The 18,064-nt window shown below is 30.7% G+C and overlaps 1 protein-coding gene across 12 annotated transcripts in view; it reads left to right on the forward strand.

The window, feature by feature from the left end:
- Positions 1 to 18,064, forward strand: part of LOC134718772 (hydroxysteroid 11-beta-dehydrogenase 1-like protein) — an 83,080-nt gene that overhangs the window by 57,813 nt on the left and 7,203 nt on the right. For all 12 annotated transcript variants that reach the window (XM_063581479.1, XM_063581482.1, XM_063581477.1 and 9 more), the window contains 4 exons: positions 5,421 to 5,500; positions 9,134 to 9,264; positions 10,551 to 10,649; positions 13,744 to 13,957. In XM_063581479.1, the coding sequence (XP_063437549.1) occupies positions 5,421 to 5,500; positions 9,134 to 9,264; positions 10,551 to 10,649; positions 13,744 to 13,957 (524 nt within the window). The remainder of the gene's footprint in view (positions 1 to 5,420; positions 5,501 to 9,133; positions 9,265 to 10,550; positions 10,650 to 13,743; positions 13,958 to 18,064) is intronic.

An 18,064-nucleotide genomic window follows, 5' to 3' on the forward strand; every position in this document is an offset into this window, starting at 1 on the left:
CACTGTACCCCAAAATTCCAATTTTCCATTTTGTAAATTAAAAGGATACAATATAGCTGACTCTTAATAACGTTGTATGATATTTAACTACCCATTAGAGAACCACTTTGTACATAGTATATCTTTCTGCATAAACAGTGCATGTACTGTGTCATGCTGTCTCCGAAGTACATGATAATTAATTTTCTAGTCGACAGTTCAAAGTTCAATCATTGGATATTTTATTCATTTCTAAATGATATATTATTTTTAAATTGCATGTTGGATTAAATTGCATAGTCTATAAGTATGATATATTTATATTTTTTATTGCTTTTTGTATAAATTTTATCAAGCAAAAAATTCTACCAGTGTATGTAATTTAAATCCCGAAGCTTTATTTATTTCTAAATGCTATTAAAGTGGTCTTGCATGTACAATTTTTTACCTGAATTTTATTAAATTTATTTCAATGGTATTATACTAGCTATCATTGTCTAAATTGAAATTTTTGAAAAAACTTTTTAAAAAAGTTATTTCCCTTTGAAATATTAGTGTTATGGAAAAGTGCATTATCAGGAAGTCTGCATCAATTTTCAAAAAAGGAGTAATGGTCCTTATAAAAATAATAGTTAAGAAAAAATTACATTTTCATAAAAATAATAGTTAAGAAAAAATTACATTTTCATAAAAATAATAGTTAAGAAAAAATTACATTTTCATAAAAATAATAGTTAAGAAAAAATTACATTTTCATACGTGGATTCAGGGGGGAGGGCGGGTGCACTGGTCCCTCCCTTTTGTGACAAAAAATTGGTCGATTATATAAGGAATCACTGAAGCACTCAGGTTAGTTATTGGGACTTGACCCCCTTTAGAAAAGTCCTGAATCCACCACTAATTGTATGCATGCTCTAAACCTAAATTTTCCCTGAAATTTATAAATTGTTTTGAAGAACAAAAATAAAATTATTTTGAGTTATTGCCCTTGGATAAGTACATGCAATGCTGGGGGTTGACCTTGCAACTACATGTATGTTCTTAAAATTGTATATAAAGTATCTGAAATAGTGCATTGTAATGGCTCAAATATATAGTATTTCTGATTTACTGTAATCCAATTCTGAGTATCGGAGTAGAGGTTTTTGCTCTTGTTTAATTATATGTCTTCTATTATATTACAGAATAAATTCAGGAAAATGAAAAAACAGGATATTCTGTTTCTTAATGTGGTACCTAACACTTCAGGGAGATAACTCTGTAAAGTCAGCTAAACGTTTTAATTACGATGTGTTGTAAAAGGAACATTAAGCTTTTCAATTATCAAAATTGGTGTTTGTCAAACTGCTATATAACCAGTGTAATTTTTCTGACTAAACAGTTGGTTCAAAATGTTTGAAATTTTTACATTTTTGTTAAAAGGTCAAAGTTAATACTTTGACCAAATTTTATGAAAATTAAACAAGCCAAATTAATTTTAGTAAAAGTGTTGGGTACCACCTTTATTGCTAGAAGTGTGGACTGATTTAATGATGGGTTTTTGAAGGGTGATCACCAATTTATATAAATTTTCCTGGTTTCTGAATCTCTTTTATGACTATTTTGGAATATTTGTCATTTGTGCCCTTGCTGTTAAAACCCTAAGTTTTCTGTTTCACAATCCCCAGATGTGTGCTATATATATATTTGATGTAAATAGTGCTGGTTTTTGAAATGCGAAAAAAAATACACTTTTTACCAGCTTATAGATTTATATTTATTAATTTTATTAAAAAATAATTTAATTTTGAATGTAATACGTCTTCTGATTGGCTGACGGTTTTTTGTTATGAGCCCATAGACATAATTAAGTCATGTGACCGTGACATTATCAACGTTTGGTTTCATGGTTTTCTATGGTGTAAAATGGAATTTAAAATTAAATTATAAGAAATGACTGTAATATTTTTTCTGTCTATTCGAAATAACATAAAAAAATGGTGGTGCACACTGTTAAATAACCCGCTATAGGCGTTATTTAGTGTGCACCAAATTTTCTATGTTATTTCTCCATAGACAGAAAAAATGTTACAGTCATTCCTTAAATAATTTTGAAAAAATATAATAATTTATGAAATGTGTGTTTTTGATGGCCTGAGTCATGTTCAATAAGTTTTTATTACTCCCTGGGGGCAAATTGTAATTACTTGTTTTGTCAGTCATCAATACTTTAAAAGTAATAAAATAATTTGAACAACAAACCCAGTAACCTACCCTAAATCAATAAAACAGAACAGAAGGTCAGGTCCAGTCATATTACAATCAAATATTATAATAATTTTACACTGAACTGATGATTCGATCAAAGTGAGTAGACATACCTGCATGCCCCTTCTTGTGTTGTCTTGTCCTGTAGTAATTCCGTCCTATATAGGACCACCTCCAGTAACCGGAGTAAATTATGGATTCACTAATTGTTCTATTTAAAATGTTTTTGATTAGAAACAGTGATTTACAGAGGGTAGGCTACCCTTAAACCCTTTCTATTGCTACTAAGCAAAGCGTTCAGAATGTTCCTTATTTATTTTTTTCAATTTTGCCCCTTGTACAATTTTACTGTTATAACTAGGAGATTACCATTATACATACATCTGGAAGGGCAATCAGTATACAGGTAGATTTCATTAAACATATAAATTAGTAAGGAAAAAAAAAGAAAATAAGGCAATAGGTTTTTAATTAAATATTTTATTGTTTAGAAATAAATTCTGTAAATAACTTAATTCATTGCAGTGTTATTTTTCTACTCACAAAGATTAATCACTGTTAAAATAAGTGGAGATAAATCATAGTTTGCTGGGTTCCAATTCCAATTTTGCATATATAGTGGGCATACTGATAATTAATGAAAAAGGAAATGGTCAACAAGCAACAAGGTAAAAAATTTACTATAATGAAGGAAGACTTTGGCAATGCCATGATATCAAATATCCAGAAAAATACAACATTTCATATACATGTAGCTTCAAAGATAATTATTCACAAAATTTTTTTTTTTATAGCTGACTATATGGCATGGGTTTTGCTCATTGTTGAAGGCCTATAGGTGTTAATTTATGTGTTATTTTGGTCTCTTGGAGAGTTGTCTCATTGCCAATCATACCACATCTACTTTTTAGCTCACCTGGCCCGAAGGGCCAAGTGAGCTTTTCTCATCACTTGGCGTCCGTCGTTCATCGTCGTCGTCTGTCGTCTTTAACTTTTACAAAAATCTCCTCCTCTGAAACTGCTTGGCCAAATTTAACCAAACTTGGCCACAATCATCATTGGGGTATCTAGTTTTTGATATACATAAATGATTACTTGTTTGTTTTCTTTAAATTTTGACAATTTAAAATATAAAAGACTTTCCTAAAAAAAACTTTTTAATATTTCTCAATGGAAGAATTATTCTCATTTGAGAAATTTTCTCCCATTTAGTGATTTTTTTCCCAACCTGTAAAGCTTATGTGAATCAAGTTGATTTAAACTGTAAGAAAACTTGTACATACATAAATAATTGATTTCTTTAAGGTAATAGATCAATTGATTTTGATAGCTTATCAAATAGTTGTCAATATTATGTACATAGGTATGACATTAAGTTTCATTCATAAAACTAGTACGGTGGTCTGTCAAACAGAAATCAAAGTTTCATTTGAAACATTGAGGGTTCATTTAATTTTCATTGGTTTTGATTTTCGTGAATTGAAGAAGGCTTTACCCGCGTTTTTGCGTCTGTCCCAAGTCAGGAGCCTCTGGCCTTTGTTAGTCTTGTATTATTTTTAATTTTAGTTTCTTGTGTACAATTTGGAGTTTAGTGTGGCGTTCATTATCACTGAACTAGTATATATATTTGTTTAGGGGCCAGCTGAAGGACACTGCCAGTTGTGGGAATTTCTTGCTGCATTGAAGACCTGTTGGTGACCTTCTGCTGTTGTCTTCTCTATGGTTGGGTTGTTGTCCCTTTGACACATTCCCCATTTCCATTATCAATTTTATAGCATTTTCTTTGGTATTTGATTTCATGTTTTGCCAATCCCTGCATACATAGTCGAGAGAAAAATTGTGAATCGTTGATCATTTGAATTTGGAAGTTCAACTGTACATTTACCCGCAAAAATCACGAAAAATTGGTATTTAGCAAATAAAATGAATCCACAGTACTTATTTTTCATTTGGTTCGGTCATTCCCAAGGTCAATCAGACATTAGGGAATGTCCAGTAATATAAGGTTTGGTCCAGTAAATTTTGATCAATTACTGGACCAATGTACCATCTTGTAGATGTAAAAGGATAGTAATACTCATAGTGTAAGCTATTTCTATAACACTGACTGGACAAGTAATGCTTGAACAATTTCAAGACTAAAATTATAACCTGTCGACTGAGGTCCAAAAATCCTTCAAAAACTGCTGTTGTATTTCCGTCTCTTCTTGTTAATATATATTTGTCCATTAAGCATGTTAAGGGAGTTGGCTTCTCAGTTTCAAAATAATTAACCTTTCAAAACACTAAAATAAAATTGAGAATGGAAATGGGGAATGTGTCAAAGATACAACAACCCGACCAAAGAAAAAAAAAACAAAAAAAACAACAGCAGAAGGTCACCAACAAGTCTTCAATGTAGCGAGAAATTCCTGCACCCGGAGGTGTCCTTCAGCTGGCCCCTAAACAAATATATACTAGTTCAGTGATAATGAACCAGCATATATTGATAGGGAATAAATAAAGGAATCAAAAGAGCAGAACAAAATTAAAGGTCACCTTGTTTGTTTTCTAGCTATTGACCATTGAAATGTTGGCAGGAAAATGTTCTCTCTTGACTTTTCATAGCTTTATCATTGACAAGTTTAAGTCCTCAAAAAACTGTTAAAAAAATAATTAAAATTTCATAAGACTTTAACAGACAGTTTATCATTACACATGTAAAGAATTATAAAAAGAAAATGGGGGTCACCGGGCAAAATTTATTAAGTCATTCGACTGGATTAAACCAGAAAATTCTAAAAATCTCACCAAAATTCCAAAACATGACAAGCGAGCTTCCTTTTATGTAAAAGGCTGATCATTTAGGATAAATCCCTATTGACTTTACTCACATTGAATTGGAACAAGTAAAACCTTGACATTGGTATATGGTCTTGATAGTTGTAATGTTAGTTTGCTGTCTAATCATATGCATGCTTCCCAAATTTCTCCATCATACATCCGAAAACTAGTTGACATCCTCTAGCTTTCGTTTGCCTCTACCAAATGTTATAAAATAAGTACACAATGCTTATTACAACAAAACTCAGATTAAGAATGAATTTGAGTAGTGTAACTTTTACCATTCTTGAATTATGTCCCTTTTTAAAAATCTTGTTCAAGATGGGGCATCATTCTTCATTAATATCAATTTTGCATATTTATACTTGCAGTTTTACCATGTGGAAGAAAATATTAGCTGCTGTGTTAGGTATACTGGTGGGATATTGGTTAATAGATGATTTTGATCCAGGTTAGTACATAGATTTATATAAGAAGATGTGGTTTGAGACAACTCTATAGTCACCATCACGTAAAATTGGCACCATTTTTTTTGTCCTAAAAATTTAAATATCCGCCGCGTTTACTCAAGATAATGTTTTTTATTTTGCGGAAGTCAAATCCTGTCCAAATATCCACTATTTTACTTTACTTAGGTTTACTAAGTTCTTTTACTGATACAGGAACTAGAGTTCCTCTTCATCAGTCTCTATATCTAAATCTTCTCCACTTCCGGTGATTGGTGATTTATAGTCTTCGTACATCATTGTTTGGTTCTTCCAGTATTTGTCTAGTCTATTCTTAAATGTATTTGTGGTTGGTGATGTTACTATAATTTCGGGTAGTGTATTCCATGTTTTTACCACTCGTAGAGCAAAGGCATTCCTCCTTAATTCTGTTCTTGCTCTCTGTGGAAATAAACTATTGTCTTACCTTTTATTGTGTTTGTACTGTATAATCCTGACCTTCACATTTTTCAAGATTAATTGTAAAACCCCTATCTTGGTTTCTATGAGGATCCCTTGTTCCATAACATTTCGTTACTCTCCCGTAATATCATTGTCATGAATGATACAATTTCCCATACTTTTTACGTAAAGTTGACGAAACGCTCATAGAGACCTAAGAAAAATGAGAGCACATGGAACTCCATGTCAACACTTCCGGTAAGAACAATGTTGGATTCCACCATACAAAATAATCTTGGATTATGTTAAGGTCAGGATTATACACAATAAATGGTAGGACAGTATTGGATATATCAACTGGATTTTTCTTCTGGTAATCGAAAATCATGATCTTTAGTAAACATGGTCGATATTTAAGAAAATTTTAACCAAAAACATGGTGCCAATTTTACATGACGGTGACTATATATTCAAGTCACAATTTGTAAAAGTAAACCATTATAGGTAATAGTAAGGTCTTCAACACAGAGCCTTGGCTCACACAGAACAACAAGCTATAAATAGCCAAAAAACAGCTAGTGCAAAACCATTCAAACAGGAAAAACATCTGTCTTATCTATATAACAGACAATAAACGACAACCTCTGAACATCAGGTTCCTGATAGTACAGTATAAATACCATGCAAACATTGATATTCAGTTATTCTTTACTAAAAGACACAATTAAATGCAATTTTTTTCTAAAACAAGCTGGGGCCTCATATTATGAGTGGAGGATTGATTCTATTGATTCTGAGGTTAAAAAGTTGAAGGTCAGGGTCATAATTACTTTACTAAAATATGTAAAATACAATAATTAATGCAGAAAAGTTGATTCTTGAAGCTTATCAAAAACTACATGAAGGATTACAACCTTATAAAGATGTAAGGTCACTCATACTGAGAGGAAAAGTCTTGATTTTGAGGTCACCACATCAAAGGTCAAGGTCAAAGGGAGTAACAATATTCTGAAATTTGTGCATAAAAATGGTTTCTAATGTTATGTATATTTGATTGCAACATTTCTTGGTAATGTGGATACATACATATTAGCAGAGGTTTTGAAGTCAGTAGATCTTGAATAAGGTCATGGTGATATTGAATAAAATTAGATTTGTTGAACTCAATGCCACCGTTTGAAATTATGACCATTTAAAGAAACACAGTACACAGAAACTGCCTTGAGACTTATATAAGCTTTTCCTCTTTGAATGAGGATCCCTGGTATGTGAGCTTCCTCATTAAAAGCTCTTTATGATAATCATTACAGGGAAGTAAACAAGAGTATGATGTAACATGTCAATTTGTCATATAAGTGGCTATAGAAACTCAAAAGGAAAAAACTCACCCTAAATTTGCAAATTATTGTTCCCGTAATTTTGACTTTGAAGTTTGGTAGCATAATATTCTATCATCAACTATATGGTTGTCTGATGCATTATGATTTTAATTTAAGTAATTTGAAATCTTTTGTTTAAAATTTCAGTTGCATGATTTTATATCAATAAGTATTGTACTTTTATCTATATGTAATGAGAAAGTCTGTAAGGCAATTTGTTCTCATTATTATTAAGAGGATACACAATAGAATAGGTAAACTAAACTTGGTATGATATCTAGTACTGAGTCCTGTTACTAGCTCAACTCTGTGTGACTTCTAGGGCAGTCTTTTGTCTGAATACTAAAGACCTTGTTGACTTAGAATATATAAGTACTTTTTCATCAATGGGAGAACTCCGAGAATGACATTAACAGCTTATGGGAAACTCTGCAAGAAAAAAGATTAACAGGTGCATGCAGTTCCAGGCTTTGGAGAAAGTGGGGTGAATGTTCTCAATGCTAGAAGTAGTTCATAGAGAGTGTTTTTTTTAAACAAATTTATACCAAAAATTACCTAGGGGCATAATGTGTTTTTGCTAGTGGGTTTCTTTTTTTATCCATCTGTCTGTTCTGCTTCAGGTTAAATTTTGGGATTGATAGTTTTTGATGCAGTTGAAGTAATAAATGTATGTACATGATTATATACAATTATAAACTGGAATGATGATAACATCATTCATAATTTCAGATGACAAAGTCAATATTTATGTCCTTATATTTGGACATAGCGATTGTTTACATACTTATTTGGACTGGAGAATTGGAGGGCTTATATTACAAGTGATAATTATAGATATTAATGTTGTCAATGAAAGTTTGTACTAAATAAATCCCCACATTTCCCATTTAATTTGATGGTGGAAGAATACATTACACCTTTCTAATAGCAATTGTTTATTAAAACAAAAGATGTTGTTTCCATCACATAGGCTAGTTTTGCCCTTTGATTTGTTTATTTTAAACCTAGAATTGGTCAACTGTTAAAAAATCATGTCCTGATAAGGTTGAGATATCTAGATTTAGGAGGATGTGGGTTTTTGGTGTTTCATTATCACGTTTGAAGTAAATTAAAAGAAAAAGCAGACAATAGTATTAATTGATGTGAAAAATTGATAGTCACCAAATCAGGTGTGAAAATACCAAAACATTATATGGTAAATACATCATCATTCAGAAAGGTGTGGGTTTTGGTGGTCTCATTCACAAAATTATTATGTTTTGCAATAAAATGGACAGTGGTATATCTGATTATTAAGTCACCTAGTTAAATGTAAAAATTCAAAGCCTGTTAGACTGAAAACTTTTATATTAAGAGAAAAAAAAAAGGTTTGGATCAATTATATTAATGTTTTGTTGGTGTATTAAAATAGTTATGGTTTGAACATCCATGTTTGACTGAAGGATACTGAAGTAATTCTTCAGTGTCAAATTTGAGTAAACTATCTAATGCATCCATTCGTCTGTCTGTCCCGCTATAGGTTAAAGTTTTTGATCAAGGTAGTTTTTGATGAAGTTGCAGTCTAATCAACTTTAAACTTATAACATGTACACATATGATCTATTTTAATGCCAAATTAGAAATTTTTTAAAAAACCATGCATTTCACGGTCCACTGAACATAGAAAATGATAGTGTGAGTGAAGCATCTGTGTACTACAGACACATTCTTGTTTTGTTAAAATTGGAAACATCAGGTAAAAGAAAACATTAAAAATTATGTTTAAAAGGCAAAAAATATTTGGTGTTGATTCTAACTTAAGTTTAATTTTTCTTCTAGATCTGTTGAAAGGAAAGAGAGTTCTTATAACTGGGGCATCAGCTGGCATAGGAGAACAGATGGCTTATCACTATGCAAAGATGGGAGCCAATGTAATTGTTACTGCTAGGCGAGAACAAAAACTACAAGAGGTATTACTAGATTTAGGAAGATGTGGTATGTGTGCCAATGAGACAACTCTCCATCCAAATAACAATTTAATAAAAGTAAACCATCATAGGTCAAGGTACGGCCTTCAGTTCAACACAGAGCCTAGGCTCGCACCGAACAACAAGCTATAAAGGGCCCCTAAATTACTAGTGTAAAACAATTCAAACAGGAAAACCAATGATCTAATCTTTATAAAAACAAGAAACTAGTTCAGTTTGGTTCTGATTGTACAAATCTTGTGACCTCCCTTTTTGACCTGCCTCACCAAAAGCAAAAGCAGGCCAAATAACTACTTGACTAGATCTTAGATGAAGCTGTGATAATTCGTTCACTCAAATTATGAAAAAATATAGCATGTAATAATAAAATTCCACCTTAAATATGTTTTTTAAATTTTTAAATATTTTTATTACATCTATTGTTAGAAGAAATTGAAAGCATACCTGCCAAGTTTTCAAAATGCCTATGGGGGTTTTGCATACAAGATGGCTGTCATACTCCTAAAAAACCTTCAAGAGGGCCTTCAAATACAATGTAATGTTGTTATTTTGGCTTCTTTATACTATACTTTTATAAGCATCACTCATTGTAAATAAAATTAATTATTTTGATTAAATTGTGGACATAATTGCCTTTTAAAAATTTGAATTTGGGAGCCTCAATGGGGGAAACCCACCCACAAATAGTGACAGTTGCCAGGTATGTGAAAGGAATGGTTTTAACGAAAATTAAAACTGTCATTATGTATCAATTGGGGTAGCGTTATTTGTATCCAGTCCCCATCTTCTGATATGAAAATGATATATTTCTCATTTCTGTTTATAGCTCAACAATTGCAATTGTAAATGCACACAAAATTTTATAAATTTACAAAATATAGAGAACAATAAAAAAAAAAAATTTAGTACAGGGAATTAAAGTTTGTAAGAATTTGAAGAAGATGAGGCTGAATGAGCATAATAGTTTATTTCAACACATGTGTAAGAGTTCATTTTAATTGTTTATATACTGTGGATTCACAATTATTTGTTGGATACCAATGTTCATGGATTTCATTGGTACTGGTGATCCAAGAATTTAAATTTTCAATGAAATACAAATTTCTATAAAGTTGTGTCCAGACTTTGGCTGAAACACGGAATCACATATCCAAGAAAATGCTAGGTTTCCACTATTCATCAAAATTGGTACCCACGAATATAAATGAATCCGCAGTAATTGCTTTTTCATCAAGATGTACCCTTAATTAAAATATGTTTACTTTCAGGTTGTTGCTAAATGTAAAGAACTTGGCCGACCAGATGGAATTTACCATTATATATCAGCTGATATGAGTAACCTAACTTCTACAGAACAAGTCATAAGGGTATATTATAGTTCTAAAAACTTTATATTGATATCTTAAAATTGTACACAGAACTGATTTCTTGCAATTGTACACAGGACTGATATCTTGAAATTGTACACAGAACTGATTTCTAAAAATTGTACACAGAACTAAAATCTTAAAATTGTACACAGAACTGATATCTTAAAATTATACACAGACCTGATATCTTAAAATTGTACACAGAACTGATATCTTAAAATTGTACACAGAACTGATATCTTAAAATTGTACACAGAACTGATATCTTAAAATTGTACACAGGACTGATATCTTTAAAATGTACACAGGACTGATATCTTAAAATTGTACACAGAACTGATATCTTAAAATTGTACAATTGTACACAGAACTGATATCTTAAAATTGTACACAGGAATGATATCTTAAAATTGTACACAGGACTGATATCTTAAAATTGTATAGAACTGATAGCTTAAAATTGTACTCTGAACTGATATCTTAAAATTGTACACAGGACTAATAACTTAAAATTGTACACTGAACTGAAAACTTAAAATTGTACACTGAACTTTTATCTTAAAACTGTACACATAACTTATATCTTAAAATTGTACACAGGACTGATATCTTAAAATTGTACACAGGACTGATATCTAAAAATTGTACACAGAACTGATATCTAAAAATTGTACACAGAACTGATAACTTAAAATTGTACACAGAACTGATAACTTAAAATTGTACACAGAACTGATTTCTTAAAACTGTACACAGAACTGATAACTTAAAATTGTACACAGAACTGATTTCTTAAAACTGTACACAGAACTGATATCTTAAAATTGTACACAAAACTGATATCTTAAAATTGTACACAGGACTGTTATCTTAAAATTGTACACATGACTGATATCTTAAAATTGTACACAGGACTGATCTTAAATTGTACACTGAACTGATATCTTAAAACTGTACGAAGAACTGATAACTTAAAATTGTACACTGAACTGATATCTTAAAATTGTACACAGAACTGATACTTAAAATTGTACACTGAACTGAAAACTTAAAATTGTACACTGAACTTTTATCTTAAAACTGTACACATAACTTATATCTTAAAATTGTACACAGGACTGATATCTTAAAATTGTACACAGGACTGATATCTTAAAATTGTACACAGAACTGATATCTAAAAATTGTACACAGAACTGATAACTTAAAATTGTACACAGAACTGATATCTAAAAATTGTACTCAGAACTGATATCTTAAAATTATACACTGAACTGATAACTTAAAATTGTACACAGGACTGATATCTTAAAATTGTACACAAAACTGATATCTTAAAATTGTACACAGAACTGATATCTTAAAATTGTACACAGAACTGATATCTTAAAATTGTACACAGAACTGATAACTTAAAATTGTATACAGAACTGATTTCTTAAAACTGTACACAGAACTGATAACTTAAAATTGTACACAGAACTGATTTCTTAAAACTGTACACAGAACTGATATCTTAAAATTGTACACAAAACTGATATCTTAAAATTGTACACAGGACTGTTATCTTAAAATTGTACACATGACTGATATCTTAAAATTGTACACAGGACTGATCTTAAATTGTACACTGAACTGATATCTTAAAACTGTACGAAGAACTGATAACTTAAAATTGTACACTGAACTGATATCTTAAAATTGTACACAGAACTGATACTTAAAATTGTACACTGAACTGAAAACTTAAAATTGTACACTGAACTTTTATCTTAAAACTGTACACATAACTTATATCTTAAAATTGTACACAGGACTGATATCTTAAAATTGTACACAGGACTGATATCGAAAAATTGTACACAGAACTGATATCTAAAAATTGTACACAGAACTGATAACTTAAAATTGTACACAGAACTGATATCTAAAAATTGTACTCAGAACTGATATCTTAAAATTGTACACTGAACTGATAACTTAAAATTGTACACAGGACTGATATCTTAAAATTGTACACAAAACTGATATCTTAAAATTGTACACAGAACTGATATCTTAAAATTGTACACAGAACTGATATCTTAAAATTGTACACAGAACTGATAACTTAAAATTGTACACAGAACTGATTTCTTAAAACTGTACACAGAACTGATAACTTAAAATTGTACACAGAACTGATTTCTTAAAACTGTACACAGAACTGATATCTTAAAATTGTACACAAAACTGATATCTTAAAATTGTACACAGGACTGTTATCTTAAAATTGTACACATGACTGATATCTTAAAATTGTACACAGGACTGATCTTAAATTGTACACTGAACTGATATCTTAAAACTGTACGAAGAACTGATAACTTAAAATTGTACACTGAACTGATATCTTAAAATTGTACACAAGACTGATATCTTAAAATTGTACACATCCCCTCTTGAATTGTATCAGTAGTAGGGGAGATAACTCTAGGCAGTCAATGGTACATAACAAAGTTGATAATATCATTATTTGTGACATGATTATAATATTACGTCTGTCCAATTAAAATCATTTCACCATGATCGAAAAAATATTCAAAGATAAATTGCACATAAATTTTTCACCAATTTGCTCAGAGCATGATAAATAACTAAGCTTAAATAATGGTAACCACAAAAATATATGTTGCACAAAATGTTTACCACCATTTACAAAATCAAAATTTGAAATTGAAGGGGAAAACCCACAAAAAGTGTTAAACTCCTGTGTTCCCTAAGAGTACTCATATTCTGTTGCTTGTGTTACTCATCATAAGTACAAAGGCTCAGTCTCATTTGATAGATAGCATAACTTTTACCAAACCAGTAATTAGTGTATTTTTATAATGCGAAAAGCAATATACTTTTACTATATGGATAACAGAATTGTAACTATTGGTTGAAGGGGAGATAAATCTTTGCAAATCAAAGTATACAAAGGGAAAAATCTTATTGCATAGAAAAGTAGATTTTTGCTACCTCCAACAAAAAAAAAACCAACCTCCATATATGAAATATGTAATTAAACATATGCCATTGTTCTTGAACTTATTTCTGCCTATTTTAGGAAGCCCATGCCAAATTAGGAGGAATTGATTACTTAGTATTAAATCATATCATCGTGATTCCGTTAGGCATGTGGAGAGGAACAGTGGATAATCTCACACGGATGGATAAAATTGTGGATGTAAATTATAAATCTTATGTACATCTCACGTCTCATGCATTACCTCTATTGGAAGAATCTCGTGGTAGCATTGTAGTCGTGTCTTCATTAGCAGGTAAATTATAAATCTTAAGTTCTCCTCTGTAAATAAAAGATGAAACACCTCATGAAACTGCTAGATGCACAATACATTGATTAATGTTACATTTTGGAAGGGTAGATCGTGATCACCAGTCTCATTCCAGTATAATGTTAATAGAAAGCTTCAACAATATGATGGAAAATTTCTATTATCCAGTTGTCATCTTTTTCAGGATTTTTACTAAAACTCAAAAGGGGCATACTATTTCTCATATTTGGATATCTGATAATCGCAATCTATGATGAATAGTGAAAAAACATCAAACACCCTTTAGGGGCTTGTCAGTTAAAACAAGTCTCACATTATTTTATGCATAAGATTGTACATAATTTACATACTTTCTAAATTTTCATGTAACATTTCTTGGTTTAAATCATCTCCCTTGTCATAATGTTTCAATTTTTATCCTCTAAAAAGTTTGTATTATCTCCCTTGTCACAATGTTGAATGATTTTATTCACAGTTAAAGTAGCCCAGCAATTTTCAGGTGTCCATTCCTCTACAAAGATTGTATTATCTCCCTTGTCATAATGTTTCAATTTTTATCCTCTAAAAAGTTTGTATTATCTCCCTTGTCACAATGTTGAATTATTTTATTCACAGGTCAAGTAGCCCAGCCATTTTCAGGTGTCCATTCCTCTACAAAGATTGTATTATCTCCCTTGTCATAATGTTTCAATTTTTATCCTCTAAAAAGTTTGTATTATCTCCCTTGTCACAATGTTGAATTATTTTATTCACAGGTCAAGTAGCCCAGCCATTTTCAGGTGTCCATTCCTCTACAAAGATTGTATTATCTCCCTTGTCATAATGTTTCAATTTTTATCCTCTAAAAAGTTTGTATTATCTCCCTTGTCACAATGTTGAATTATTTTATTCACAGGTCAAGTAGCCCAGCCATTTTCAGGTTTTTATTCCTTTACAAAGATTGTATTATCTCCCTTGTCACAATGTTAAAATTATTTTATGTATGGGTAAAGTCGCTCAGCCATTTTCAGGTGTTTATTCCTTTACAAAGATTGTATTATCTCCCTTGTCACATTGTTTGAATTATTTTATTTACAGATATAGTTGTCTCCCTTGTCACAATATATAAATTATTTTATTTTCAGGTAAAGTATATGTAGCTTAGCCAATTTCAGGTGTTTATTCCTCTACAAAGATTGTATTATCTCCCTTGTTCCAAAGTTGGAATTATATTATTTACAGCAATTTTCTGGTGTTTTATTCCTCTACAAAGATTGTATTATCTCCCTTGTCACAATGTTTGAATTATTTTATTTATAGGTGAAGTTACTCAGCCATTTTCTGGTGTTTTTCCTCTACAAAGATTGTATTATCTCCCTTGTCACATTGTTTGAATTATTTTATTAACAGGCAATTATCTCCCTTGTCACAATGTTTGAATTATTTTATTTTCAGGTAATTTTGCTCAGCCATTATCTGGTGTTTATTCCTCTTCAAAGATTGTATTATCTCCCTTGTCACAATGTTTACATTGTTTTATTTACAGGTAAAGTAGCTCAGCCATTTTCAGGTGTTTATTCCTCTACAAAGATTGTATTATCTCCCTTGTTACAATGTTTGAATTATATTATTTACAGTCATTTTCTGGTGTTTATTCCTCTACAAGGATTTTATTATCTCCCTTGTCACAATGTTTGAATTATATTATTTACAGCCATTTTCTGGTGTTTGTTCATCTACAAAGATTGTATTATCTCCCTTGTCACAATGTATGAATTATTTTATCTACAGGTAAAGTAGCTCAGCAATTTTCTGTTGGTAATTCCTCTACAAAGATTGTATTATCTCCCTTGTCACATTGTTTGAATTATTTTATTTAAAGGTAAAGTAGCTCAGCCATTTTCTGGTGTTTATTCCTCTACAAAGATTGTATTATCTCCCTTGTCACATTGTTTGATTTATTTTATTTAAAGGTAAAGTAGCTCAGCCATTTTCTGGTGTTTATTCCTCTACAAAGATTGTATTATCTCCTTTGTCACAATGTTTGAATTACTTTATTTATAGGTAAAGTTGCTCAGCCATTTTGAGGTTTTTTTTCCTCAACAAAGATTGTATTATCTCCCTTGTCACAATGTTTGAATTATTTTATTGATAGGTAAAGTTTCTCAGCCATTTTGAGATGTTTATTCCTCAACACAGATTGTATTATCTCCCTTGTCACAATGTTTACATTGTTTTATTTATAGGTAAAGTAGCTCAGCCATTTTCAGGTTTTTATTCCTTTACAAAGATTGTATTATCTCCCTTGTCACAATGTTAAAATTATTTTATGTATGGGTTAAGTCGCTCAGCCATTTTCAGGTGTTTATTCCTTTACAAAGATTGTATTATCTCCCTTGTCACATTGTTTGAATTATTTTATTTACATATATAGTTGTCTCCCTTGTCACAATATATGAATTATTTTATTTTCAGGTAAAGTATATGTAGCTTAGCCAATTTCAGGTGTTTATTCCTCTACAAAGATTGTATTATCTCCCTTGTTCCAAAGTTGGAATTATATTATTTACAGCAATTTTCTGGTGTTTATTCCTCTACAAAGATTGTATTTTTTCCCTTGTCACAATGTTTGAATTATTTTATTTATAGGTAAAGTTACTCAGCCATTTTCTGGTGTTTTTCCTCTACAAAGATTGTATTATCTCCGTTGTCACATTGTTTGAATTATTTTATTAACAGGCAATTATCTCCCTTGTCACAATGTTTGAATTATTATATTTTCAGGTAATTTTGCTCAGCCATTATCTGGTGTTTATTCCTCTTCAAAGATTGTATTATCTCCCTTGTCACAATGTTTGAATTATTTTATTTACAGGTAAAGTAGCTCAGCCATTTTCAGGTGTTTATTCCTCTACAAAGATTGTATTATCTCCCTTGTTACAATGTTTGAATTATGTTATTTACAGTCATTTTCTGGTGTTTATTCCTCTACAAAGATTTTATTATCTCCCTTGTCACAATGTTTGAATTATATTATTTACAGCCATTTTCTGGTGTTTGTTCATCTACAAAGATTGTATTATCTCCCTTGTCACAATGTATGAATTATTTTATCTACAGGTAAAGTAGCTCAGCAATTTTCTGTTGGTAATTCCTCTACAAAGATTGTATTATCTCCCTTGTCACATTGTTTGAATTATTTTATTTAAAGGTAAAGTAGCTCAGCCATTTTCTGGTGTTTATTCCTCTACAAAGATTGTATTATCTCCCTTGTCACATTGTTTGATTTATTTTATTTAAAGGTAAAGTAGCTCAGCCATTTTCTGGTGTTTATTCCTCTACAAAGATTGTATTATCTCCTTTGTCACAATGTTTGAATTACTTTATTTATAGGTAAAGTTGCTCAGCCATTTTGAGGTTTTTATTCCTCAACAAAGATTGTATTATCTCCCTTGTCACAATGTTTGAATTATTTTATTTATAGGTAAAGTTGCTCAGCCATTTTGAGATGTTTATTCCTCAACACAGATTGTATTATCTCCCTTGTCACAATGTTTACATTGTTTTATTTATAGGTAAAGTAGCTCAGCCATTTTCTGGTGTTTATTCATCTATAAAGATTGTATTATCTCCCTTGTCACACTGTTAGAATAATTTCATTAAAAGGTAAAGTTGCTCAGCCATTTTCTGGTGTTTATTCATCTATAAAGATTGTATTATCTCCCTTGTCACAATGTTAGAATTATTTTATTTAAAGGTAAAGTAGCTCAGCCATTTTCTGGTGTTTATTCCTCTACAAAGATTGTATTATCTCCCTTGTCACAATATTTGAATTATTTTATTTATAGGTAAAGTTGCTCAGCCATTTTGAGGTTTTTATTCCTCAACAAAGATTGTATTATCTCCCTTGTCACAATGTTTGAATTATTTTATTTATAGGTAAAGTTGCTCAGCCATTTTGAGATGTTTATTCCTCAACACAGATTGTATTATCTCCCTTGTCACAATGTTTACATTGTTTTATTTATAGGTAAAGTAGCTCAGCCATTTTCTGGTGTTTATTCATCTATAAAGATTGTATTATCTCTCTTGTCACACTGTTAGAATTATTTT

Source organism: Mytilus trossulus, chromosome 5 (genome assembly GCF_036588685.1).
Source record: "Mytilus trossulus isolate FHL-02 chromosome 5, PNRI_Mtr1.1.1.hap1, whole genome shotgun sequence".
Taxonomy (NCBI): domain Eukaryota; kingdom Metazoa; phylum Mollusca; class Bivalvia; order Mytilida; family Mytilidae; genus Mytilus; species Mytilus trossulus.